This window comes from Pleurodeles waltl, chromosome 11 (assembly GCF_031143425.1).
Source record: "Pleurodeles waltl isolate 20211129_DDA chromosome 11, aPleWal1.hap1.20221129, whole genome shotgun sequence".
NCBI lineage: Eukaryota > Metazoa > Chordata > Amphibia > Caudata > Salamandridae > Pleurodeles > Pleurodeles waltl.
The window spans coordinates 201,435,323-201,461,424 of record NC_090450.1 but is presented as its reverse complement, the minus strand read 5'-3'; the positions used below and the strand labels follow the sequence as shown (position 1 = coordinate 201,461,424).

The 26,102-nt window shown below is 43.6% G+C and overlaps 1 protein-coding gene across 7 annotated transcripts in view; it reads left to right on the top strand.

Annotated features, from left to right (window-relative positions):
* The window catches only part of CAB39 (calcium binding protein 39), a 209,565-nt gene that overhangs the window by 82,330 nt on the left and 101,133 nt on the right, over positions 1–26,102 (top strand). For all 7 annotated transcript variants that reach the window (XM_069213414.1, XM_069213415.1, XM_069213410.1 and 4 more), the window contains one exon: positions 2,267–2,326. In XM_069213414.1, coding sequence (XP_069069515.1) covers positions 2,267–2,326 — 60 coding nt within the window. The remainder of the gene's footprint in view (positions 1–2,266; positions 2,327–26,102) is intronic.

Below are 26,102 nucleotides of genomic sequence, written 5' to 3'. Positions count from 1 at the left end.
GAATTTTGTAGTATTTTAGTAACTTTTCCTTTGTTTTAACAAGTAACATTTTATTGAGATCTGAACATTATGCCGTAAATGTTGGATTATGTAAAAAATTTGGTAAATCCATAATCGTGCTTAAAATGCTTCAGCCTCCGAATTGCATAATACCTTTGTTCTTGGTTTTGACACATCAGAACACATTTTGATGAAAGCTTCAGGTCCACTCAATTTTTAGGTCGAGTGCACAATCGCTTTTCGACCTGTTGTAAGTATTGTGTGGGCTTTTAACCACCCCCATCTCACGCCTACCACTTTAACTCGTTCGTATGCTTGCCTCTTAAAAATCCCTTGATCTCATTGGTAAATGCTTTACATTTGTCCCGCTTTGGGGCGGTTTTGTTACCACGTTGCAGACTGACCCTGTTACATGGATTATTGCATGATTGCTGTCTCTCCCCTTCACGCTCCATAGCGCTCACAGCGGGAACAGCACAGAACACATCGAACTCCATTATTGAAGCTCTGGTCATATTGTTGACACTGTTACCTAATCTGATTAATTTCTTTTGGTTCTCTCCTTCATACTCCATTGCTTTCACAAAAACACTTGTCATTGATAAATGCTTTAGGCTAACAAACACAGAAATCCTTAAGCGGCTCTCCAACACAGCGGGAGAACCGATACTATAATATTCTCTGCACTCTGGAAACTCTCCACAATGCTTTACAGGCCATTACTTTTAGAAAACATTTTTGCTCATAACTCCTAGCCTGTGGCGGTTCTAGCTCAATGGGACCACATTCACAACAATGTGCTCTTTCTGTCTACATCATCTCTGAGTCCTCACACTAGGTCAGGGGGACCCCAAAATAACCTCTTCCTCCATTGAGTGTCTTTTTAAGTTATTTAATGGCTGGAACGTTTGTTTTGCAGCTGGCAGACATATTCTTTTAAGGGCCTTGTTTGTTACAGCATTGCAGCAGGCCTGCTAGCCTTCAAAATGTGTAATGCACTACGCCCCTTGGGGCTAAATATTTGGTTACACTGCATTACTTTCTGATATTCTCTTCATGTGGTTATGTCCTCTAGCGGCTAACTATAAGGCTATATGGTTACATGACAATGTTTCTTACAAGTGCTATTTTTATTGTGGTATCCTCTAGGGGTTGTTCTGACCATTACAGTCAACATCTTTGGGTCCCCACACAAGGTTAGCGGGGACCCCAAAATTATAACTCCTCCCATTCAGTGTCTTTTTAAGCGCTGTCTTGGTTGTAACGTTTGTTTTACAGCTGGGAGTAGTTTGTATATTAAAGGCCTTGTTTGTAATTTTTGCAGTAGACCTGCTAGCTCTACAAATGTGTAATGTGCTATACCCTCTAGGGGCTAAATATATGGTTACATGACCATGTTTCTTACAAATGCTTTAATTGTGGTGTCCTCTAGGGGCTGTTCTGAGCATGACAGTCTAATACCAACAGTTTATTTCGGATAAAGGTTTTATTGGGTTTACAGGATAATTGTATGTGTTTTTATTAATCTCTCTGTATTACAGTTATGACCATTATTCAGGCCAACTTAACATCCTTATTACATTATTTAGTTATGACATTGAGTGTTTGAACGCTCTTGATATATTTTGGTGACCCTTCTAGTTTATTTCTCTCACTACGCATCTTGTCTTGTTTTTTGGGAACTGTGTTAGCCAGCCAGCAACTCTGATTGTGGGGTGGTGAAAGTGGCATTCTACTGGAATTAGCATGGCAGGTTTAAATTAGGATGCGAAATGGCAACATTTTCATTTTTGGCTGCTGCTAGAGGAAGAAGGTAAATGGAAGTGGCAAGAAATGTCCAGTTATGAACTTACAACACCAATAGCTCTAACTCAAGCAAATGTGAGACCTGTTACATTTCAAATGCTTGTTTACGAATGTCTTTAATCTCAGCGGAGAGTAGAAGTCTTCAACATAAGAACTCTACTCTTAGATCTGTACTCTTTCCTAAATATGTTTAAAGAAGAACATAACCGTAGTATAAGTCAAACGCTAATAGATAATTTAGTGATTGAATGTAAATGGAAGTTAACTAGCTTACTTGCTGACTCGCTAGCGGTGCCTTGTGATCATGCTGGCATTTCTGAAAGGTAAAAAGGATTCGTAACAATTTGGCTGGAAAGTGACATGTTAATGTCCATTGATAATTATATTATTACTATCTTTCAAATGAAATCTCTATGCACAACTGGTCTTTACAGAACTTTAATTAAAACGTTTTTTACAGGATTTGCTTACGCGGCACAAATTGCTAAGTGCAGAGTTTTTGGAACAGCATTACGATCGGGTGAGTAAAAGGTTTCCTCTTTCATCTTACGTTTTGTGAGTTAAACCTCATCTACCCCATGGAAAGTGTCCAGCCATGCAATGCTGTCCAATATAAATTACATTGGACAGCTAAGCATTGTGCAACTATTTCGCGGCATGATGAGTCATTTTGATGTATATGATCAAAGTGTTATATAAGTGCTTCTTCTCAGTACGTGCAGTTGATTTAACAGTAGTCTGTGATACTTTCTACAGCCTAGCTTTTGAAAACAGTAAATATTGGCTCCAACCTTTGTTCTCCGACACCACTTCTGTCGCCATCAGGAGGTATCTGTGGGTAATGCAGAAGTCATTTTGCACTCTGTTGATTGTACTCTGTTTTAGTCTATGGAGGGCCATTTACTGACATGAATATATAAGTAAGGTTTTGCATTTTAAAGCTTTTCTGGATGTACATTGTGTGCATTATTCTGCTGTGTAGTGGCTGGGTCGAGAATTCTCCCCTTGTAGTAGTAGTAGTAGTAGTAGTAGTAGTCCTTCTCTCTCTTTTTTTTTAGGTTGGAAATAGCAGAGCACATGTGGTGCTTTTCTGACGTGTTATCTGTCTGTGGGCTTTAGCCATGCCCCCCTCATGCCCGTCGCTTACACTCGTTTGTGGGCTTGCCTTTCAAAAATTCCTTGATGTCATTGGTAAATGCCTTAAGTTTGTCCTCTTTTCAGGCTGCTTTGTTACTGCCTTGGGGACCGACCCTGTTGCATGGATTCTTGCACAGTCGGTCATATACCTTAGTGTTGCCCACTATTTTATTTCTTTGGCTTCTCGCTGTATGGCCGTATGTTGTTTCTTTTGCCTCAGCACCATTGTTAATGGTTCCCGTGTCGCTACGTTACATGCGCTTCATTCTGTTTTAACGCGCTTCCTTTGTGGGCTTCCACTTTACCTATCTGCCTTGTGATTGCCATTATTTATTTAATTTTATGTGTACTAATTTTATTTTTAGATCTTAATGTTTTTTTTTTTTTTAAAGAGCTGACACCAGACCACCAGATCAAAATAGGTTCCCAGGTCTCAAAGTTGGCAGCTCTGTATGTTATGCCACAATGCAGTTGTCACAAGTATTCTCGAGCCGCAGCTCGTCAACCTGCCATCCCAGCGGTTTGTGTACAGCTTTGTGGGTTGAATGTCTATACGGCTCTATCCACCAAGTGTCAGTGCTAGGGGCGAAATGTAGTACGTAACCTTTGTTTTGCTCGGGTACAGCATTAAGAGGGGCTGTGCTTTAACTTGAAGCCTGCGTAGCCTATTGGTTTTGTCTGTGCAGCTTAAAGCCTTGCTCCATTTGCCATGTTGGTGTCTGGGCATACCCAACTGAACTGACGTGCTCTGAATACGCAGCGAGTGCCTTCGCTTGGAATGGGCCACAGGCCCGGGTGGTGCTCTACTTCATGCTGCTTCTACCTTGCCTGGGAAGCTGCATCCGCTGCTGGTTGCGAGTTATGGTAAAAGAGCTGGCTGGTGGTCTAGGTTTGGCAGTAAATCTCTTTTACTGAAGAGGAGGGTTGTGTCTCTGTAAACATTTTCCTCAAGGTGCCTTTTTTTTTTTTAATTGGGCAACTTATAACTCCCCTATTAACTGTATTTTCCTTCTCGGCCTTCTTAAATTATTCTGCAGTTTAATATAGCGCAAACTCAGTTTAAAGACGTTATATCACTTTATATGGGCATCAAATTACATTACGTAAGGTCAGATTAATCTTTTTCGTTTTTCAAACACTGGAATTAAAAGTGATTTGCTCAGAATTATAGGATGTTCAGCAGGCGCCTGGACTTGAAACCTGGTCCTGCTTCACCAATTCCATAGGTGACAGATCTGGCCATGTCTCTCTCATTCCTGTTGAGCCTTAAATCCTGAATTCAGGCAACCTTTGTAAGACTAGTCGTTCTGCTGTTGCCTTGGACCTCTGCCTGAATTTACGGACAAAATTTAGCACGCCATGGAGATCTGAGGGGCAAAAATATTGTGGGCATCAGTGCCCCAATGGGGTGCCATAATCTGCTGCTTCATCTTCTCTTCTGGGATCCAGCTTGCTGTGGTGTGTGTCACCAACCCCGCTCTTACTTTTTAACCAACCCCCAGGGATAGCTTTTTCTATTTTTCTTTTGTATGGGCTATGATAAAAGATGGCCTTGTCCGAGTGTCTCGTTTAAATGAGCCAAAGGAAATTGGATAGACCGACCAGCAGCGTTCTTTGTGTCATTCTGTTTTTTCATACCTCTCGTTTTCCCTACGGAGTTTGATATGGTAGTTTAAAACACTTATTTTCAACCCATATTGCTGTTGTAAAGCATTGTGTCGACGGGCATCACTTTACTTTAGAACGAAATTTGTTTAGTACAGCATATAATCCTTGCCCCCTATCTGTATTTTAATAAGAGGCATGTGTGCAGCTGTGTGTATCTGTCTTGTTTTTAGATTCACATCTTGTAAAACAATTTGAGCTCTGTACAAACAAAAGCTAAAAGTGAACGTAGACATGGCCGTATTCTCCATATGAGGTCTTTCATGGAGTTTGAGCTGATATGAGTTCAATAGCAGACAGTGGAAGAAGGTAAATGGAATGCTTTAGTTGTATGCAAGAGTTAGAGAGGACCAAATTATGCGACAGGGATGACCAGTTTATGAGGCAGGAAAAGTCCAGTTATGCATTTACGCAGCAGTAGTTCTAACTCTGGCAAATGTGAGACCTATTGCATTACAAATGTTTTTTTTTGTTTTTTTTGGGCTGTTGTTGTTGGGTGTCAACGGATCCATCATTTGGTGCCTTATCTAGCTTTCTTTGACGTAATACGCCTCCCCCGTCAGCTCCTCTCTTGGTCGCCATCGTCATCTTTTTTTTTCCCCACAATTGGGTCTGGATGCAGAACTGAAGGGATCCCCAGGTCGTTGGGGGAAAAAAAGTGACGTCCATCCAGGAATTTCAGAATAACAGCACCAAGTAAATGTAAAAAAAAGTACCACTTAGAACTCCTACCTTCAGAGGGAGCATCAACAGTGTAAAGAATGCATGGGCAGGGGGCTCCCTGTTCCGCTGATGGAGAAAACCCATTTCCAATTCTGCATGAAGTGCCACCACAAAGTCTCTCAGAAGGTTCATCACGCGGTGTGTAACCTTTGCCTACCACTCAAACACCTAAGGGAGGACTACGAGGAGTGTGATGGGTTCAATGCGAAAATGTTGAAGGAGAGGCAGAGGCAAGCACACTTTCCATGCAAGGACAGAAACAAGCACCATCCCTGAAAAGTTCTGGGTCTCAAATGATGATGACAGTATAGCCAAAGGAACACAGGGAGAAACATTGGATGTTGAGCTGAGAATCGTCGACGTCGGACACTGAAAAGTCGAGGGAGATGACACCGCAGGTAACCCTGAAAAAATTCACAGGGAGGTGATGGTGACAGTCAGAAACACCAAAAGCTGGCTCGGCACTGAGGAAATTGCCGACTAAAGGCAAGCACTGCCAAGTCTATGGGTGCCTTGCAATTCAGAGTAAACGTAAGGAGAGGAACAGCAATGAGCAGAAGACCAGTCCAGTTTCCAGACATCTCATCAGGGGTTCCAAAGCACACCATAGATATAGTCATCATCTCAACAATGGCAGTATCGGCCTCAAGCAAAACAGTGCTTTCGGGGAGAGCACGTTGAAGAGTTCAGCTACACAATGACAGATCAACTTTCTCAGCAAAGTGACTGTGCAGACCCTCTACACTCTCTCATGCAACACCTGTGGGAGGGAGGAAAATACCTTCTTAACTAGTGGAGGAAGATAACATAAGACATCCGTATTTTGAATATCCTAAAATGTGGATGTTGCATAGCATTAATAAAGACACCACATGGGGGACCAAAGAAAAGAACTCATTCACAGGAAGAAACATCTTGAGTAATCAAGGAAGTAGAGGAATTATTGCAAAAGAAGTAAAAACAAGTCCTCCAAAAAAGAGATAATTAAGGAAACTACTCAACATATTTCATGATTCCAAAACCATATGGAAGCCTACAAACAGTTCTGGGCCAAAGGTTCTTAAACACATTTATAAAACCCACAAAAATTCAAAACGACAACTCTGCAAGAAGTCATTCCACAACTACAAAGGGGAGAATACCTAGCAACAATAGATCTAAAGAATGCATCCTTGCGCATTCCAGTGAATCACAGTTATAAAAAACATTCACAGTTTGTGTACAAAAAACATTACCAGTTCAAAGTGCTGGCTTTCAGCTTAAAATCTGCCCCAAGAGTTTTCACAAAATGCTGGGCGGCAGTTGTAGCATATTTGAGAAAACTGGGAATACATTTGTATTTACTCCTAGACGACTAGCTTATTAGAGCATACTCTGCACTGCAATGCAAAAACAGATGTACAAGAGGTGACATCTACACTGTCCAAACTAGCATATTCAGTAAATGAAGAAAAATCCTCCACAAGACCAGAACAGCAAAACATATTTCTGGGAGCAAGAATCGACACAGTAGAAGTAAATGCTTATCCCTGTGAGAAAAAGGATTGCATCCATTTTACATGAAGCTCACCGTTATCAGATGAGGCAGTCTCTGGCAGTGAGGATTGTGGGGAAGGTATTGGGAAAGATAGCATCTTCTATACCGCTTATCCCACATGCGAGCCTTCCCATGAGACTAATGTAGGAATGGCTGCAAACACAATGGTCACAAGCCACAGGGAGTTGAGAGGATCTAGTGGTTGTCACGCAAAAAATACGGGAAGAGAAGACGTGATGGAACAGAAAACATTTAACAGCAGGAAGCCTCTTCACAGAACTAACTCCAGCAGTGACCATCACTACAGAGGTCTCACATATGGGTTGGGGAGCTCGTATCGGCGCACTCAACGTCCGAGGTGCTTGGAAGGAGCACGTAATAGTGCAACATATGAACATTCTGAAACTGAAAAAAGTGTTCCTAGCCTTAAAAGCCTTTCAGAAGCAATTGTGGGGGAAAGACTATTTTGATCCAGACAGACAACACCACAACAATGTTTTATATAAACAAACAGGAAGGAAAGCAATCCTTTGTTCTTTCAAAGCAAGCACAAAATCTGGAAGTGGACACAGAAGAGAAACATACACTTTACAGCGATTCACCTCCTAGGAAAAGACAATGTTCAAGTGGAGAAATTAAGCCAAGGGTACTCACAAACATTTTCCCAAGGGCCACAAAATATGGTCTGTTTTGGGCCCGAGGGCCGCAGTGATGCCAGCGGGATGAAAGTGGGGCTTTACGGGATGGTAAGGTGGGTATTGGGGAAGCAAAACATGTACATAGTGTTGTCAGTGCGTCATGGAATTATTTTGAGGGTTACAGTCCATACTGCCCTCTAAATCAATCCCCTAGTCTCTAGAAGAGTCATTTATTTGACAATACTGTTCTAAGCAATATCTGAATCTCTATCCATTTATCAGCCTTCTCTACTTGCTAGCACTACCTCGGAAGAGTTAAGTGTTTAAACATTCTTGAATTGGAATGAAATAGAATTGCACAGTGTTAAAACCAAAAAAAACTATCATCAATCCTGGTTTCCCCACTTTGCCAAATAGTGTGATCCTAGGCAATTGTTTTATTTCACTTTGTCTCCATTTTCTTCATTTACATTTAAGTGCGCTTGAAAATATCTGTGTTCAGGATATGAATGTTAGAAAATCTTCTATTGTGTTGTATTTAATAAACTATAATGTTGCCCTTAAATAGTAAGAACCCAGGCCATCCTGAGTGTTAGACAGGACAACTGACTTGCCTCTTAGTTCACTGTTGGCATTGTTGTCAGAGTGGGAGGAGGCATGAATGTTTCTACGTTCATTTTTAAAAGCTTTTAAAAATACTTCTCAATGTAGTGATATAATTGTAGGTACTAAGGTAAAATGCCTTCTGCATGTTAATGAAAAATTTTTGAACAAATGTTACCATTTTCATACATGTTAGTTGCAAACCACCAGCTTACAGTGAGGATGGTTGTGTCTACTAGGGATGATGGCTTTCTGTATTGCCACAGTTCCCCAAGCAAGATTACATAGCATCCGTTACAGGAATGTCTAGCTTGTCAGTGGTCCCAGTCTCGGGTCCATTTGGAGGATATAGAGTTGATAGACCACCACACTCGCCCTTCTCTGCAAAGGTGAAACACCAACAACCTGTTGGAGGGGGGGGGCACCTTTTCTCAACCCTGTTCCCCATATCACTCATGTCAGGCGCATCACAGACTGGATGGGAGGCTCACCTACAACACCGGGCCTCTGGGATATCAAGCTCTCCACCTAAACTACCTAAAGCTTCAAGCTGGTCATCTAGCATTGAAAGCATCCCTACCTCACCAGATTGACAAGGTTGTCCTAGTCCGGATGGCCAATGTGACAGACATGTATTACTTATAAAAACAGGGTGGGCTGTGAGCGGAGGGGGGGGATCTCAGACCATCTGAAATTGGGTTATTCACCACAACTTTGCAGACCTGCTCAGCTGGATGCAGCGACATGTCCACAAATAGAAACTTCACCCACAAGTCCTCCTACCATACTTGTAAAAGTAGGCGTTAGCTCAAATAGACCTTATCTCCACAACAGAAAATGGAAAAATGCCTTAACGTTGCCTCCAGGTTTCCACACCCATTATCCAAGGGCAATGGACTATGGATGAGTGGGTTGGGTATATTGGCCTAGGCTTTTACGCCTCTCCTTGTCCTTCCATTTCTGGTTCTGAAGCTTAGGCAATCTTCTTTAGTAGCTTCCACTTGGACTGATCAGCCTTGGTTCACAACACTTCTAGATCTCTCTGTAGTTCCAAACAGAAAGCTCCCCACAGGGTCAAACCATTAAACTCGGAAACAAGGGCAAATCATCCTAGCATTTTGGCTCCTGAGGTCATAGAATTTGGATACCTTAACTTACCACCTGAATGTATGGACGTTCTTAAGGACGCAAGTACATCCACCACTAGCGCCTGTTATGTAGCAAAATGGGAACGTTTTGTTAGCTACTGTCACTCAAAACAAATTGCCTGTTTCAATACCACAGTGCGAGACATTGTCTGCTACCTACTTCACTTACAAAAGGCAAATTAAGCATAAATTCCTTGTGGTTACATCACACTGCCATGGCTGCGTACCTTCAAAATTTCTTTCTTTAAAATTCCAGCCATCAAAGCCTTCATGGAAGGTCTCACACAAGTTATTCCACCAAGAGTTCCCCCACCACCTTTCTGGAACCATAATATCGTTCTTACCAGAGTCATGTGTCCCCCATTTGAACTTCTACACTCATGTCCTCTTCAATTTCTTTCTTGGAATGTGGCATTTTTAGTCACCATCACTTAATTAGACATGTTTGTGAGCTCCAGGCTTTAATCCCAGAAGAACTATTCTATCAAATACACAAAGACAAGGTGGTTCTCCGCACCAACCCTGCATTCTTACCTACGGTAATATCTTAATTTCACCTCCACTAAATCCATTGAGATGCCATTTGTTTCCCCCAGCCAGATTCTGTTGCAGGAGAAGCGCTTCATACATTGGATGTGAAAAGAGCACTTATGTTTTTTCAGAAATTCCAAAGAACGTTTTGTCACCTTTTCACCACCACACAAATGCAACCCTATGTCCTTATCGGGCAGAAGGATCGCAAAATATAGTTAGACTAGCTGTGCTAAGGCCAAGAGACCTTTACCTATTCCTTCCAGAGCACACTCCTCTCGCATAAAAAGGAGCAACCATAGCTGACATATGTAAAGCAGCTACATGGTCTACGTCACACAACTTCACCAAACATTACTGTGTGTATGTTTTAGCAATCCACTGTAGGTCAGGCAGTGTTAGGAATCCTTTTTTCAAACCACTGCAACCCGCACAGGTTAGCCACCCCATCTGTGGGGATGGGGGGGGAGGAGAAAGTGACTACTTTACAGTCTATGCAGAGCATGTGTATCTACCACCACACATGCCATTGAACAAAATATGTTAATTGCCCTGTAGGCATCTGTGGTATGTAGTGTTGTAGATTCACATGTGCCCCTCCCAGGACACCTGTGGCCATTGCAGTTCTTTATATTTACTACTACTTTTCACTGTTTATACATTTAGCATGATTATCACATTACTTAAACATACTGTTCGATGGCATCTGTTGCTGCAGATACACATGTTGTGCACAGTCCGCCATCTGGTGTTGGGTCGGAGTGTTACAAGTTGTTTTTCTTCGAAGAAGTCTTTCGAGTCACGAGACCGAGGGACTCCTCCTCTTTGCTTCCATTGCGCATGGGCGTCGGCTCCATCTTAGATTGTTTTTTTTCTGCCCTCGGGTTCGGACGTGTTCCTTTTCGCTCCGGGTTTCGGGACGGAAAGATAGTCAAAACTTCGAAAAATTACGTTGGTATTGTTTCGCTCGGGATAGTTAGAATAGACACCGAATCGTGAAGAGCTCCAGTAGCCCTTCGGGGTAATTTCGATCCCCCGTCGGGGCCTGGTCGGCCCGACCGCGTGTAACATCGACACCGATGGAACGGACCCCGTTCCGATTCTGTCCTAAATGCCACAATAAATATCCATATACGGCCAACATTTGGTCTGTAACTTGTGCCTGTCACCCGAGCACAAAGAAGAAACTTGTGAAGCCTGTCGTGCGTTCCGGTCCCGAAAAACGCTCCGTGACCGTCGAGCCAGAAGACTACAGATGGCGTCCACGCCGACAGAACACCGAGAGTTCGAGGAACAAGGAGAAGAGGAGGAAGCCTTCTCCATCCATGAAACGGACTCAGATGAATTCGACGTCGACGAAACTCTGAGTAAGACGTCGAAAAGCACACAGCACAAGAAAATAGACCAGGCCCAGGGGACGCCACTGCCAACTGGCCATGGCTCAACCCATAAAGGTGACCGTCCATCGGCACCGAAAAAGGCCGAACTGGTGCCCAGATCGTCCGACTCGGGTCGAGACACAGGCACGCAACCCTCTCGGGACCGAGAAAGTGTTGCCGAAAGACATCGACGCCGAGAAGGCGGAGCCGACGCTGCTCGACGCAGAGACAGCGGCACCGAGGATGATCGACGCCGAGAAGGCTCAACTCCGAAAAAGAAGAGATTCGCCTCGGAGCCGAAAACAAAAAAGGACACAGTTTTGGTGCCAAAACAACCAGCAACCGAAACCACTACCGGCTCATATTCAGAGGAACATTCATTGTCCTCTCAAATGCGTAAGCACAGGTTTGAAGAGGAGCTACAGACTACTGATGTAGACCATACACAAAAGAAGATCTTCATCCAGAGTGGAACGGGGAAGATTAGCACTCTTCCACCAATCAAGAGAAAAAGGAGACTAGAGTTCCAAACTGAACAACTAACACCACAAGCAAAGGTGGCAAAGAAAGCAACTCCGCCACCCTCTCCTCCACCTGTAACTCAAATATCACTGGCACAAACTCCGTCACATTCACCGGCTCACACCACCATGAGCCGAGATGACCAAGATGCTTGGGACCAATACGACGCACCAGTGTCAGACAATAGCCCAGAGTCATACCCTACCAAGCCATCACCACCCGAGGACAGCACAGCGTTATGCGCATGTGGTAGCTAGGGCAGCAGAATTCCACAACGTGGCGTTACACACAGAACCTGTCGAGGATGACTTCCTTTTTAACACCCTCTCCTCCACCCATAGCAACTACCAAAGCCTGCCTATGCTTCCGGGAATGCTAAGGCATGCGAAGCAAATCTTCAAAGACCCCGTCAAGAGTAGAGCAATCACTCCAAGGGTAGAGAAGAAATATAAAGCACCTCCCACAGACCCTGCTTTTATCACCTCTCAACTGCCACCAGACTCAGTCGTGGTAGGAGCAGCTCGCAAAAGAGCTAATTCACACACATCGGGCGATGCACCACCCCCGGATAAGGAAAGCCGAAAATTCGACGCAGCTGGGAAAAGAGTCGCTGTACAAGCTGCCAGCCAGTGGCGCATCGCCAACTCTCAGGCGCTCCTAGCGCGCTATGACAGAGCCCATTGGGATGAGATGCAGCATCTCATCGAGCATCTACCCAAGGAATTTCAGAAGCGGGCAAAACAAGTGGTTGAGGAGGGACAAAACATTTCCAATAACCAAATACGCTCCTCTATGGATGCAGCGGACACAGCTGCAAGAACAATAAACACTGCAGTTACCATCAGAAGGCACGCATGGTTGCGCACATCTGGCTTTAAGCCAGAAATACAGCAGGCGGTACTCAACATGCCGTTCAACGAACAACAACAATTGTTCGGACCAGAGGTTGACACGGAGATTGAGAAGCTGAAAAAGGACACTGACACAGCCAAGGCCATGGGCGCGCTCTACTCCCCGCAGAGCAGAGGCACTTTCGGCACCTTCCGTAAAACAACATTCAGAGGAGGGTTTCGGGGTCAGGCCACACAAGCCAGCACCTCACAATCAACACCGTCTACCTACCAGGGACAGTACCAAAGGGGAGGTTTTCGGGGCCAGTACAGAGGAGGACAATTCCCGAGAAACTGGGGGAAATTTCAAAGCCCCAAAACCCCAACAACCAAACAGTGACTTACAGGTCCCTCAACCCCTCCACATAACACCAGTGGGGGGAAGAATAAGTCAGTTTTATCAATCATGGGTGGATATAACAACAGACACTTGGGTCTTAGCAATTATCCAACATGGTTATTGCATAGAATTTCTACAGATCCCTCCAAATATCCCACCCAAAACACAAAAAATGTCAAAACAGCATTTAGACCTCCTAGAAATAGAAGTTCAAGCACTACTGCAAAAAGAAGCAATAGAACTGGTGCCATGTACAGAAATAAACACAAGTGTCTATTCACTGTACTTTCTAATACCCAAAAAGGACAAAACACTGAGGCCAATTCTAGATCTCAGAATACTAAACACCTACATCAAATCAGACCACTTTCACATGGTCACGCTACAGGAAGTGTTACCACTGCTAAAGCAACAGGATTACATGACAACCTTGGATCTCAAAGACGCGTATTTCCACATACCGATACATCCTTCGCACAGGAAATACCTAAGGTTTGTATTCAAGGGAATACACTATCAATTCAAAGTCTTACCGTTCGGTATAACAACCGCACCAAGGGTGTTTACCAAATGCCTAGCAGTAGGAGCCGCACACATCAGAAGGCAGCAAATACACGTATTCCCGTATCTAGACGATTGGCTGATCAAGACCAACTCGCTAACAAAGTGTTCACAACACACAGAGTATGTCATACAAACCCTCTACAAACTCGGGTTCTCCCTCAACTGCACAAAATCAAACATTGTGCCGTGCAAAATACAGCACTACTTAGGAGCGGTAATCAACACAACAAAAGGATTAGCCACTCCGAGTCCACAAAGGGTTAAAAATTTTCACAAGGTCATACAGGCCATGTATCCAACACTAAAAATACAGGCAAAAGTGGTTTTAAAACTCCTAGGCATGATGTCTTCATGCATAGCCATTGTCCCAAACGCAAGGTTGTACATGCGGCCCCTACAACAGTGCCTAGCATCGCAATGGTCACATGCACAGGGTCACCTTCTAGATCTGGTGTTGATAGACCGCCAAACATACATCTCGCTTCTATGGTGGAACAGTACAAATTTAAACAAAGGGCGGCCGTTCCATGACCCAGTGCCACAATACGTAATAACAGATGCTTCCATGACCGGGTGGGGAGCACACCTCGATCACCACAGCATCCAAGGACAATGGGACGTACATCAAACAAAACTGCATATAAATCACCTCGAATTACTAGCAGTATTCCTGGCGCTAAAAGCATTTCAACCCATCATAACCCACAAATACGTTCTTGTCAAAACAGACAACATGACAACAATGTATTACCTAAACAAGCAAGGGGGAACACACTCGACACAGCTATGTCTCCTAGCACAAAAGATATGGCAATGGGCAATTCACAACCACATTCGCCTAATAGCACAGTTTATTCCAGGGATCCAAAATCAACTAGCAGACAATCTCTCTCGAGATCACCAACAGGTCCACGAATGGGAGATTCACCCCCAAATCCTAAACACTTACTTCAAAATTTGGGGTACACCGCAAATAGACCTATTTGCAACAAAGGAGAACGCAAAATGCCGAGACTTCGCATCCAGGTACCCACACAGACAGTCTCAAGGCAATGCCTTATGGATGAACTGGTCAGGGAAATTTGCATACGCTTTTCCCCCTCTCCCTCTCCTTCCATATCTAGTAAACAAATTGAGTCAAAACAAACTCAAACTCATATTAATAGCACCAACATGGGCAAGACAACCTTGGTACACAACACTACTAGACCTGTCAGTAGTACCACACGTCAAGTTACCCAACAGGCCAGATCTGTTAACACAACACAAACAGCAGATCAGGCATCCAAACCCAGCGTCGATCAATCTAGCAATCTGGCTCCTGAAATCCTAGAATTCGGACATTTAAACCTCACTCAAGAATGAATGGAAGTCATAAAACAAGCTAGAAGGCCATCCACTAGACACTGCTACGCAAGCAAATGGAAAAGGTTTGTTTGCTACTGCCATAATAATCAAGTTCATCCATTACACGCATCCCCAAAAGATGTGGTGGGATACTTACTACACTTACAAAAGTCAAACCTAGCCTTCTCTTCCATAAAAATACACCTTGCAGCAATATCTGCATACCTGCAGATTACTCATTCAACTTCACTGTTTAGGATACCCGTCATTAAAGCATTAATGGAGGGCCTAAGAAGAATAATACCACCAAGAACATCACCAGTTCCTTCATGGAACCTTAACATTGTCTTGACAAGACTCATGGGACCACCTTTTGAACCCATGCATTCTTGGGAAATACAATTCTTAACCTAGAAAGTTGCATTTCTCATTGCCATCACATCTCTAAGAAGAGTAAGTGAAATTCAGGCATTTACAATACAAGAACCTTTTATCCAAATACACAAAAATACGGTTGTACTAAGAACCAATCCTAAAGTCCTACCAAAGGTTATTTCACCGTTCCACTTAAATCAAACGGTAGAGTTACCAGTGTTCTTCCCACAGCCAGACTCAGTAGCTGAAAGGGCACTACATACATTAGATGTCAAAAGAGCACTAATGTACTACATCGACAGAACAAAGGAGGTTAGGAAAACAAAACAACTGTTTATTGCATTTCAAAAACCTCATACAGGAAACCCAATACCAAAACAAGGTATAGCCAGATGGATAGTTAAGTGCATCCAAACCTGCTATCTTAAAGCAAAGAGACAACTGCCCATTACACCAAGGGCACACTCAACCAGGAAAAAAGGCGCTACCATGGCATTCCTAGGAAATATTCCAATGCACGAAATATGTAAGGCAGCCACATGGTCCACGCCTCACACATTTACTAAACACTACTGTGTAGACGTGCTATCCGCACAACAGGCCACAGTAGGTCAAGCCGTACTGAGAACTTTGTTTCAGACTACTTCCACTCCTACAGGCTGAGCCACCGCTTTTGGGGAGATAACTGCTTACTAGTCTATGCACAACATGTGTATCTGCAGCAACAGATGCCATCGAACTGAAAATGTCACTTACCCAGTGTACATCTGTTCGTGGCATTGGTCGCTGCAGATTCACATGTGCCCACCCGCCTACCCGGGAGCCTGTAGGCGTCGGAAGTTATCTTCAACATCTGTACATTTGTATATATATATATATATATATTACTTAACCTTAATTTGTACATACTTATTCATTCCATTGCATGGGCACTATTACTAACACACACAACTCCTACCTCACCCTCTGCGGGGAAAACAATCTAAGATGGAGCCGACGCCCATGCGCAATGGAAGCAAAGAGGAGGAGTCCCTCGGTCTCGTGACTCGAAAGACTTCTTCGAAGAAAAACAACTTGTAACACTCCGACCCAACACCAGATGGCAGACTGTGCACAACATGTGAATCTGCAGCGACCAATGCCACGAACAGATGTACACTGGGTAAGTGACATTTTCATTACACCCCCTTGTCACCGCCTAAGCGAAAACAATCTAACAATGGTATTGATGGCCATGCGCTTTACTAGTTAGAGAAGTAAAGTGCATGTCCATCAGTTCCATTGTTAGATTGGCAAGCCTACCAGCTGTTTTTTACTTGCATCCTTTTATTTAGTTTGCCATCAGATTTCAACTTTTTTTTTTGAGCTGCTACGAACTGCATGGTGAAAATATTTCAACACCTGCGCTACTTCGGCAAAGTTGCATTCAAAGTTCCCGCTTACCATTCCTCCCTGGAAAACCATGGGTAGGTTTTATAAGAATGACCCACTGGGGCAGAGAAAGAGGACATGGAAGTTCTCCTTGTAAACTCTCTTCTAGTTTTAGATACAAAATTACTGTTGTCTTACATTTAATCTGGACTGCTATTTATGCACGCCTCAAGAGCACAAGGAAGATAATTGTTCAGCGTGTAATACGCTTATGTGAAATAATTATTAATGAACACAGATGGAATATATGAATGTATCATTCCTTAATTGAAATACTGTACTTTACTGAGTCTGACCATGAATCGTTTGAAGAGGAATCGAAAAACATGGATGTTATTGAACAGTCTGGCGTTACAGCTGTCGATTTGGAAGATAGGAGCCAGAGAACTGCGAAACTCCATGCTGTTAAGAATGTTCCCTATAATTTAGCAGAAAAAAATTAACATTTTGTGGTGTACTGTTGAATTTATTACCAATCTTTGTTCCCTCTTCTCCTCCCACTCTCCCTTTACAAAATATATATTGGTATGTAAACCTGGGGCAGGATGTCATGTCCTAAAATGTTTGCAGATAAATCACTACTTTAATATCACAATCCGAAACATCTGTTGTAAGTGGTGATACTGTATGTGCATGATCAGTTCTTGGGCCATTCTGTTTGGCCTGAACTCAATTCAGTCGTCACAAACACCTCCTCACATACCCTCAGAGGCTAAGACAAAAGTCAAGGGTCAGGAACTCGCACAACTGAGAAAGGAAGTTGCAGAGTTTTCCCAAAAAAGAGCCGTAGAAAAGGTCCCTCCAGGGGGACCAGGCAGTGGGATCTAATCCCCTTACTTTCTGTTGTCACTAAGACCAATCCTAGACCTTAAATTTGTAAACAAGTTCATAAGAATTCAACCCTTCAAGATGACAACGCAAGGGTTAATGCCACCCTTAAGGAAAGGGGATTATATGGCTACCCAAGATTTGAAAGATGCCGACATACATGTTACTATGAACTAAAGAGACAATTCGTATCTCGCATATCTTCTAGGAAAGATAGCTTACCAATTCAGAGTGCTACCCTTTGGCATAAAATCGTCACCAAGAGTATTCACAAAGTGTCTAGCAGTGGTAGCAGCCCACCTAAGAAGACAAGGAGTCATGTCTACCCGTACCTAGATGACTGGCTAATAACACAATCAAAAGAAAAATGCCACATGGACATGGAAGCAGCGATTGCAAAACTGCAACACCTGAGGTTCACAATAAACAAGAAGTCTTCACAACAGTAGCAAGTGAAAGTATTCCTGGGAGCAGCCATAAACTCACGGACAGCAGGAGTTTATCTGGTCCAGAAGAGAGCAGAGGCGATTGAGGACAAGCTCATATTTACCAGAGGGTCTGTCTCTGGCAGTGACAACTGTCCTGAAGCTGAATGGCATAATCTATCCCACTCATACCACATGTGATATTGCATATACACCCCATTCAGGAATAGATATGCAGGGATAGTCACAAGCCACAGGGAGCTGGGAGATTCTAGTTGTAGTCACAGCAAAGGTACAAAGGGAAAGAGAATGGTGGAACGTGACCAATATGAACACATGGAGACCATTTGAAACAGCAACTTCCTCGGTGAACATTAAAGACAGACACATCCCCACAAGGCTTGGGGTGCGCACACGGGCAACCTTAAAGTCAGAGGACTATGGAACACCAAGGGTTCCTTGAAACTCAATAAATTATCTAAAATGAAGACAGTCTATCATGCCCTAAAAGTGTTCCTAGCGTGGAACTACCTCAACAAGCTGGGGGGAACCGAAGAAGTCCTTCACTCTGTCAAAGCTAGCTCAGAAGATATGGAGGTGGGCCTTTCAGAGGCAAATCACACTGCAGATAGATCAACTACCAGGGAAACAAAACAGAGAGGCAGACCGACTTAGCAGGCAGGATAGCACCTCCCACAAATGGGTAATAAAACAGACAGTACTGGACAACATTTTAAAATTTTGGGGCACACCAAGCATAGACCTTTTGGCAAGCCCACAAAGCGCAAAATACCAAAACGTCACCTCCAGGATCCCACACCACCAACCCAAGGGAAATGCCCTGTCAAACTGGTTAGGGAAATTTGTGTACACCTTTCCACTGATTCCCCTGGTCCCTAGGTACTGAACAAGGCCAGGCAACGAGGGACAATGCTCATAGACCCACAGTGGGCCAGACAGACCTTGTATTCAGACTTACTGAGAACTCAAAGGGGAACATGATTCCAATCAAGTTTAAAAGATTCTTAGAAGGTTCTAAGAGTTGCACCACCTAGAATGGCGCCAACTTCATTGTGGAACCTTAGCACGGTACTAACACAATTGATGACCGAGTCGTTTGAACCCATGCACAAGACTGATTTAAAGTAGGTAACTCTGAAAAAATCCTTTCTAATAGCAAACACACCACTACACAGTCTGTGCTACAAGAGCTGACAAAACAAGAAACATACCTGCAAATCCACAAGGACAAGGTGTCCTTAGAACAAATCCACAGGTCACTACCAAAGGTGGTGACTCAATTCCATGTCAACCAATGCATACAGCTACCAGCTTTCTTCCACAAGCCAAAGACACAGGCAGAAAAACCCTTTCACACACTGGACTTGCGGAGGGCATTGACGTACTACCTACAGGATCAGAGTGTTTTCGTAAGGGAAACCATTTTGCCAGAGCAAGCAAGGGATCACCAGTTACCAAGGAACTAATTGCAAGATAAATAGTGCATACTATACAAACCTGCTGCTCCAGAGCAGGAAAAACATTACTCATGAGCCCCAGGGCACACTCAACAAGGATGAAAGGTGCAAAACTTGCATTCCTAGCACACATTCCCATTTACGAAATCTGCACAGCAGCAACCTGGTCATCGCCACACACCTTCACAAAACACTACTGTTTGAACATCCAGCGGAATAAGGAGGCACAGGTATGTCAGAAAGTAATACAACACTTGTTTGCCAGCACATCTAAATTTCAAACCCAGGGATCAGATACCGGTGTGTAATCTAATGCATAACATGTGAATCCAGAAAAAGATTCATGCTGCAGAATGAAATGGCTACTTACCAGTAGGAGTAGTTTACAACTTAAAGAATTTTCCAGATTCACATGCGACCTACCACCTCCCCAATAATGGGAAATGAAGCAAAAGGTGGTAAAGAAAAAATGGAGATAAGAACAGAGAAAAAAAAAAACAATCTAAAGATGGCGACCACACACAGAAACTTCAGGGGTGCTGTCTCACGTCACACAAGGAATGGACTTACCACCAAATAGTGGTCGACAGCCACAACAAAAAAGGGAAAAAACAATAACGTTTCTGCTTCTAGCCACTGGATGGTGGAATAATGCGTAGCATGTGATTCCAGAAACTTTGTCAAGCTGCAAATGTACTCCTACTGCTAAGTAACAATTTCGGTTTGGTCCATGGGACTCTAAGTTCATTGATTGCTTAAAGTAAGTGCCATTAAATGACAATATGAGCCAACTTTGAAAGCTGTCTGGTGGTACGAGCAAGAGTTTAGGAGACTCATTCCCTCCATAAATACTTATGAATGTCAAGGGTAAACGAGTAGAACAATGCAGGAGAAGTAAGTGTGGGAAAGCAATATATAATTTCTAAATCCCCAGATTCAGTGCCTACTGCCTCTGCTAAAGTCTGAATAGACTGAGAGAGAGTGTTTTCGGCATGGTGTCGGAAAGCATAGACTGAATAGACTTAATAGACTGAAAGAAAACCTTTTGGCATGGTTAGCCAACACTTTTTGCCTGGTATCTGATGTAATTTCAACTGAAAGTGCACTGGGTTCCTGCTAACCAGGTCCTCGGTGCCAGATCTCTTCCCCCAAAACAGCAGTTGTTTCCCATTTGACAAAACCTTAAGCACCCTATGTAAGTCCCTAGTAAATTGTACCCCTAGTACATTGGACCCGAGTTACTAAAGAGGGTCCCTAAAGGCTGCAGCACAAATTGTGCCACCCTAAGGGACCCCTCACCAAGCACATGACAGGCTACCATTGCAGACTGCGTGTCTTAGAGCAGTCAAAAGAGGAAACCTGACATGGCACACAGCCTATGTGCCATGTCACCTAAGACTGCATGTAATATATGTAAGTCACCCTCTAGCAGGCCTTACACCCCTAAGGCAGGGTGCACTATATCACATGTGAGGGTATAGTTGCACGAGCAGAGATACCTCAACTATGGCTCTGTCAATTCTCAGACATAGTAAGTGACCCGTGAAGCCATTTTATATACAGGTGCTGGTCACTACGAGTTTCCCAGCTACATGGTGGCTTCACTGCTGATAGGGATGTTTGGTATCAAACCTCTCGTATTGGTAAGCCCACACTGATGTCAGTGTTGGATTTACCAATACATGTACCCAGAGGGCACCTTAGAGGTGCCCCCTGAACTCCTGCCAACTACTAGTGTGTTGACTAACTGGTCTTGGCCAGCTCAGCCACGTTTCTGACCCCCTACGGTGAGAGCCACCGCTCTCGGAGGCCAGAGACAAAAGCCTGCACTGGGTGTTGACACCTCCTTCAACCAGGATGGACATTCCAGGGCAGGAAGCTTCAAAGGCCTAGCCACCCTTGTAATGCAATCCAAGTCTCTCCAAATGGCGGAAATGACCAACCTCCCTGTCCTGACCCCACTTCTTGGCGGTAAGACAAGTGGGAAAATTAATTAGATTAGGAGGTGTGCCCACATCATGCAGGTCCCACCCCTGAGGTGGACGAGCTGAAGTGGACAGCACTTTTTAAATTCCTCCATCTTAGTTTGGGGGGACTTGGACCTCTAGGGTCGGGGTTATGCCCACTTCCCACGGAAGTGGGCATAAAGAGGGTGTTGCCACCCTAAAGGTGGGCAGCCCATTGGCTGCCACCTGACACTCCCTGTAATGCCTCTAATTTGAGTATTTAGGTGGCACCCCTGTACCCAAGAACTTAGATCCTGATGACCTAAGCAGCCTGGGGACACTGAAGAGTCGCGCCTGCAGAAGGGAAGCAGCTGACCTGGTACCAACCCTGCCGGCCTATTTGCAACCATTGACGTACTCTACTCTAAAAGACTGCTTGTCCTGCAGCTGAGCCTCCAGAAACCCAGAAGGACTACCTGCCTTAGACTCGAGACTCCCGTGAGCACCTGCTCCCTAACCACCTCTAAAGAAAGGACTCTGCTGTTTCCAGAACCACAGTGACCGACACCTAAATTCACCACTACACCTGAAGTCACCACTGACCAGCCGTCACCAACCCGGGTCGAAGTGGAGCTCTGGTGCCATCAAGGTTCCCCAGAGTTTCACCCCTCCTGGACCGCCAAAGTCACCTGCTGTTAGGGAAACAGCTTTTCCAACCCTCCTCAGAGTGACATAAAGAAAACACCTGGCAAGGCTCTGGAACAGATTAAATGCTTGTTGAGGTCACATTGTTTATTGGCAGGCCAAGGCAGAAGGCAGACTTGCATCCCAGTTTTACACCTTTGAATCAAGCACTGAATCATTCTTACCGGGCCTTCATATATGTTAGAAAGTGCTGTCACAGCAAAACCCCGAAAGGGGACATAGTCCAAACATGAGCAAGCATATACAAAATAGAAATTCTGCATAATCACAAGCAACAAGACCACTGAGTAAAATTATGCATAGTTCAGTGTGGGCAAAAACGAGAACATAAAACAGGTGGACTGTTTGTAGGCAAAAGTAAGCTATGAGGAATCTTGCTTGCGGGTTGGCCTGATGGTCTGAACTTAACGTGTGAGACAGAGCTAACTTAACATGGCTTGAAGGGGGTTTGTTTGCACAGCTGGCGTAGGTGTCAGAGAGGTCAGCAGGGATGCCTTGGTGCAGAGCTTAAAAAGTAGGGGGAACCACCATTTTGAAGGAGAGCGGAGCACACGAGCAAGCAGCTTGGTCAGGGACAGGAGTAGATAGCTTAGTGAGATTCGGATAATGCAGGAGAGAATTGGAAATTAAGGAGGATATCTATGTGGTACATACGCGAAGAGGAACACGTCCGAACCCGATGGCGGAAAGAAAACAATCTAAGATTGAGTCGATGCCCATGCGCAATGGAGCCGAAAGGGAGGAGTCACTCGGTCCTGTGACTCGAAAAGACATCTTCGAAGAAAAACAACTTGTAACACTCCAAGCCCAACACTAGATGGCAGGAACAGTGCACAGCATGTGAATCTGCAGCGCAACATGCCACGAACAGATGTACACTGGGTAAGTGACAATTTCCATATTTAAATATATATAATGTGTGTGTTCGATGGCATGTGTAGCTGCAGATACACATGCTGTGCATATCTCGCCATCTAGTGTTGGGTTCAGAGTGTTACAAGTTGTTTTTCTTTTAAGAAGTCTTTTTTTTGAGTCACTGGATCGAGTGGCTCCTCCTCTCGGTGATAGTGCACATGGGCATTAACTCCTTTGTTAGATTGTTTTCTTTCCGCCATCGAGTTCGGACATGTTCGCTCTCGCTCTGAGACTTTCGATTTGGAAACTATATATTAACTTTTCTCATACTGTCGGTATCGTTTTCAAATGCGTTTTCTTCTGCAATCAATCCAGTAGTACCATCGGGATCAAGAAAACATCCTTTCGGGCGCTTATGCCCTTCTTGGGCCTGTTCGGGCCTACTGCGCCATAGCCTGATGGAAAGAGGTACAATCTCTAGAACTCAAGGGGGCAATAGAAATGGTTCCCATCTCACAGCAAGGGACAGGAGTATGCTCGCTATACTTCCTTATACCAAAAAAGTATGGTACTCTTAGACCCATTCTAGTTCTCTGACCTCTAAATCTATGTATCCTGTCTGCACATTTTCACATGGTCTCTCTACAGGATGCAACTCCCTTGCTACAAAAACAAGATTACATGACCGCGTTAGATCTAAAAGACGCGTACTTCCACATTCCCATACATCCAGCTCACCGCAAGTACCTAAGGTCCGTAATATCCGGCAGCCACTACCAATTCAAAGTACTACCCTTTGGAATAACAGTACCAAGACTGTTCATAAAATGTCTAGCTGTAGTAGCAGCATACCTCAAAAGACACCACATACATGTCTTATGTCTTCCCTTATCTAGACGATTGGTTAATAAAATCTAGCACCATTCTACAATGCCAACAACACACACAATACACAATCAGTTACCAAATATCTAATCTTCAACCAGCACAAATTCATCCTTATCTAGGTGCAATTCTCAATACCCAATCAGCATTAGCATACCCAAATCCACAACAGATACAAGCTTTTCAATACCTTATAGCACAAATGCAGGTCAAACAAACTTACACAGTAATATTTGTCATGAAACTATTGGGAATGATGGCATCGTACATAGCAATAGTAGCTAATGCAAGACTTAAACATGAGACCACTGCAACAGTGTCTCTCGCAACAATTGTCTCAGGCACAGGACAATTACAGGATCTAGTGTTGTTAGACCGGCAGACTTAAAAATCTCTACAATGGTGGAATCACAACTTCTTAATAAAAAGGCGGTCCTTTCAAGACCCAGTGCCACAGACCATAATCATAACGGATGCGTCAATGATAGGTTGGGGAGCCCATCTCAACAATCTAGCGATACAAGGGGAATGAGACTCAATACAGTCAACTTACCACATAAACCACTTGGAATTATTAGCTGTGTTCTTAGCCGTCAAAGCATTTCCACCTCAGATCACACACAAAACAGTCTTACTATGTACAGACAACATGACAACAGTGTATTATCTGAAAAAACAAGAAGGACACACATATCCCAACTGTCCCTTCTAGCTCAAACAATATGAAGATGGGCAATTCACGATCACATTCACCTACTAGCGGAATATATCCCAGGAATACACAACCAGCTAGCAGGACGCAGCAACAAATACATGAGTGGGAGATTCACCCACTGGTACTTCAATATTACTTTCAAATGTGGGATCATCAAACATAGACCTTTTCGCAACAAGTGAAAATGCAAAATGCAAAAACTGCATCCAGAAACCCACACCCTCAGTCAAAGGGCAATGCTCTATGGATCAACTGGTCAGCGATATTTGGTTATGCTTTTCCCCCCTCTCCCATTAATTCTGTTTCTGGTTCGCAAAATGCGTCGCACTTCTCTCACCATGTTACTCATAGCTCCCATGTGGGCCCGCCAACCCTGGTACACAACACTCCTAGATCGGTCAGTAGTGCCCCATGCCAAGCTTCCAAACAGACCAGATCTGTTAACACAGAACAAAAGTTGAATCAGGCATCTAAATCCCAGTATGCTCAACTTAGCAGTTTGGCTCCTGAAGTCATAGAGTTTGGGTATTTACAGCTTCCATTAGAATGTATGAACTTTCTAAAACAAGCACGTAAACCAACAACCAGACAATGCCATGCAAATAAATGGAAACGGTTTGTATACTACTGCCAACCTAAAAATATAGATCCACATAAAGCATCAGTACAAGTTATTGTGTGCGGTTTGCTTTATTTACAAAAAGCAAACCTTGTTTTTTCCATCAATTAAGATTCATCTAACGGCAATATCAGCCTACCTACAAAACATACAACATACCTCTCTTTAGAGTTCCTGTCATAAAAGCATTTTTGGAAGGACTTAAATGCATTATTCCACCTAGAACTCAACCAGTTCCTGCATGGAATCTTAATATTGTGCTCACAAGGCTTATGGGTCCCCCATTCGAACCCATGCACTCTTGTGCTATTCAATTTGTCACATGGAAGGTTGCTTTCTCAGTAGCAATTACTTCATTAAGAAGAGTAAGTGAAATTCAGGCTTTTATTCTAGAAGAGCCCTACTTCCAAGTACACAAACACAAAGTAGTAGTTAGGACAAATCCAAAATTCTTGCCTAAAGTGGTTTTACCTTTTCACATTAATCAGTCAGTGGAATTGCCAGTCTTCTTTCCACAGCCAGACTCTACTGCTGAACGAGCTCTACACACTCTTGATCTTAAAAGAGCTCTAATGTATTATGTAGACAGAACAAAGCACTTTAGGAAAACTAAACAGCTTTTTGTTGCTTTCCAACAATCTCATCATGGTAATCCCATTTCAAAACAAAGATTAGTTAGATGGATTGTGAGATGTATTCAAACATGCTACCTTAAAGCAAAAAGGCAACTATTAATAACTCCAAAAGCACATTCCACTAGAAAAAAGGCTGCCTCCATTGCATTCTTAGGAAATATACCAATGGCAGATATATGCAAAGCTGCCATATGGTCCACATCACATACATTCACAAAGCATTACTGTGTGGATGTCTTATCAAGACAACAAGCCAATATTGGACACACAGTGCTAAAAAAACTATTTCAAACCACTTCAAGTCCTACAGGCTAACCACTGCTTATTTGGGAGGAGAACCGCTTTTTAGTCTATGCACAGCATGTGTATCTGCAG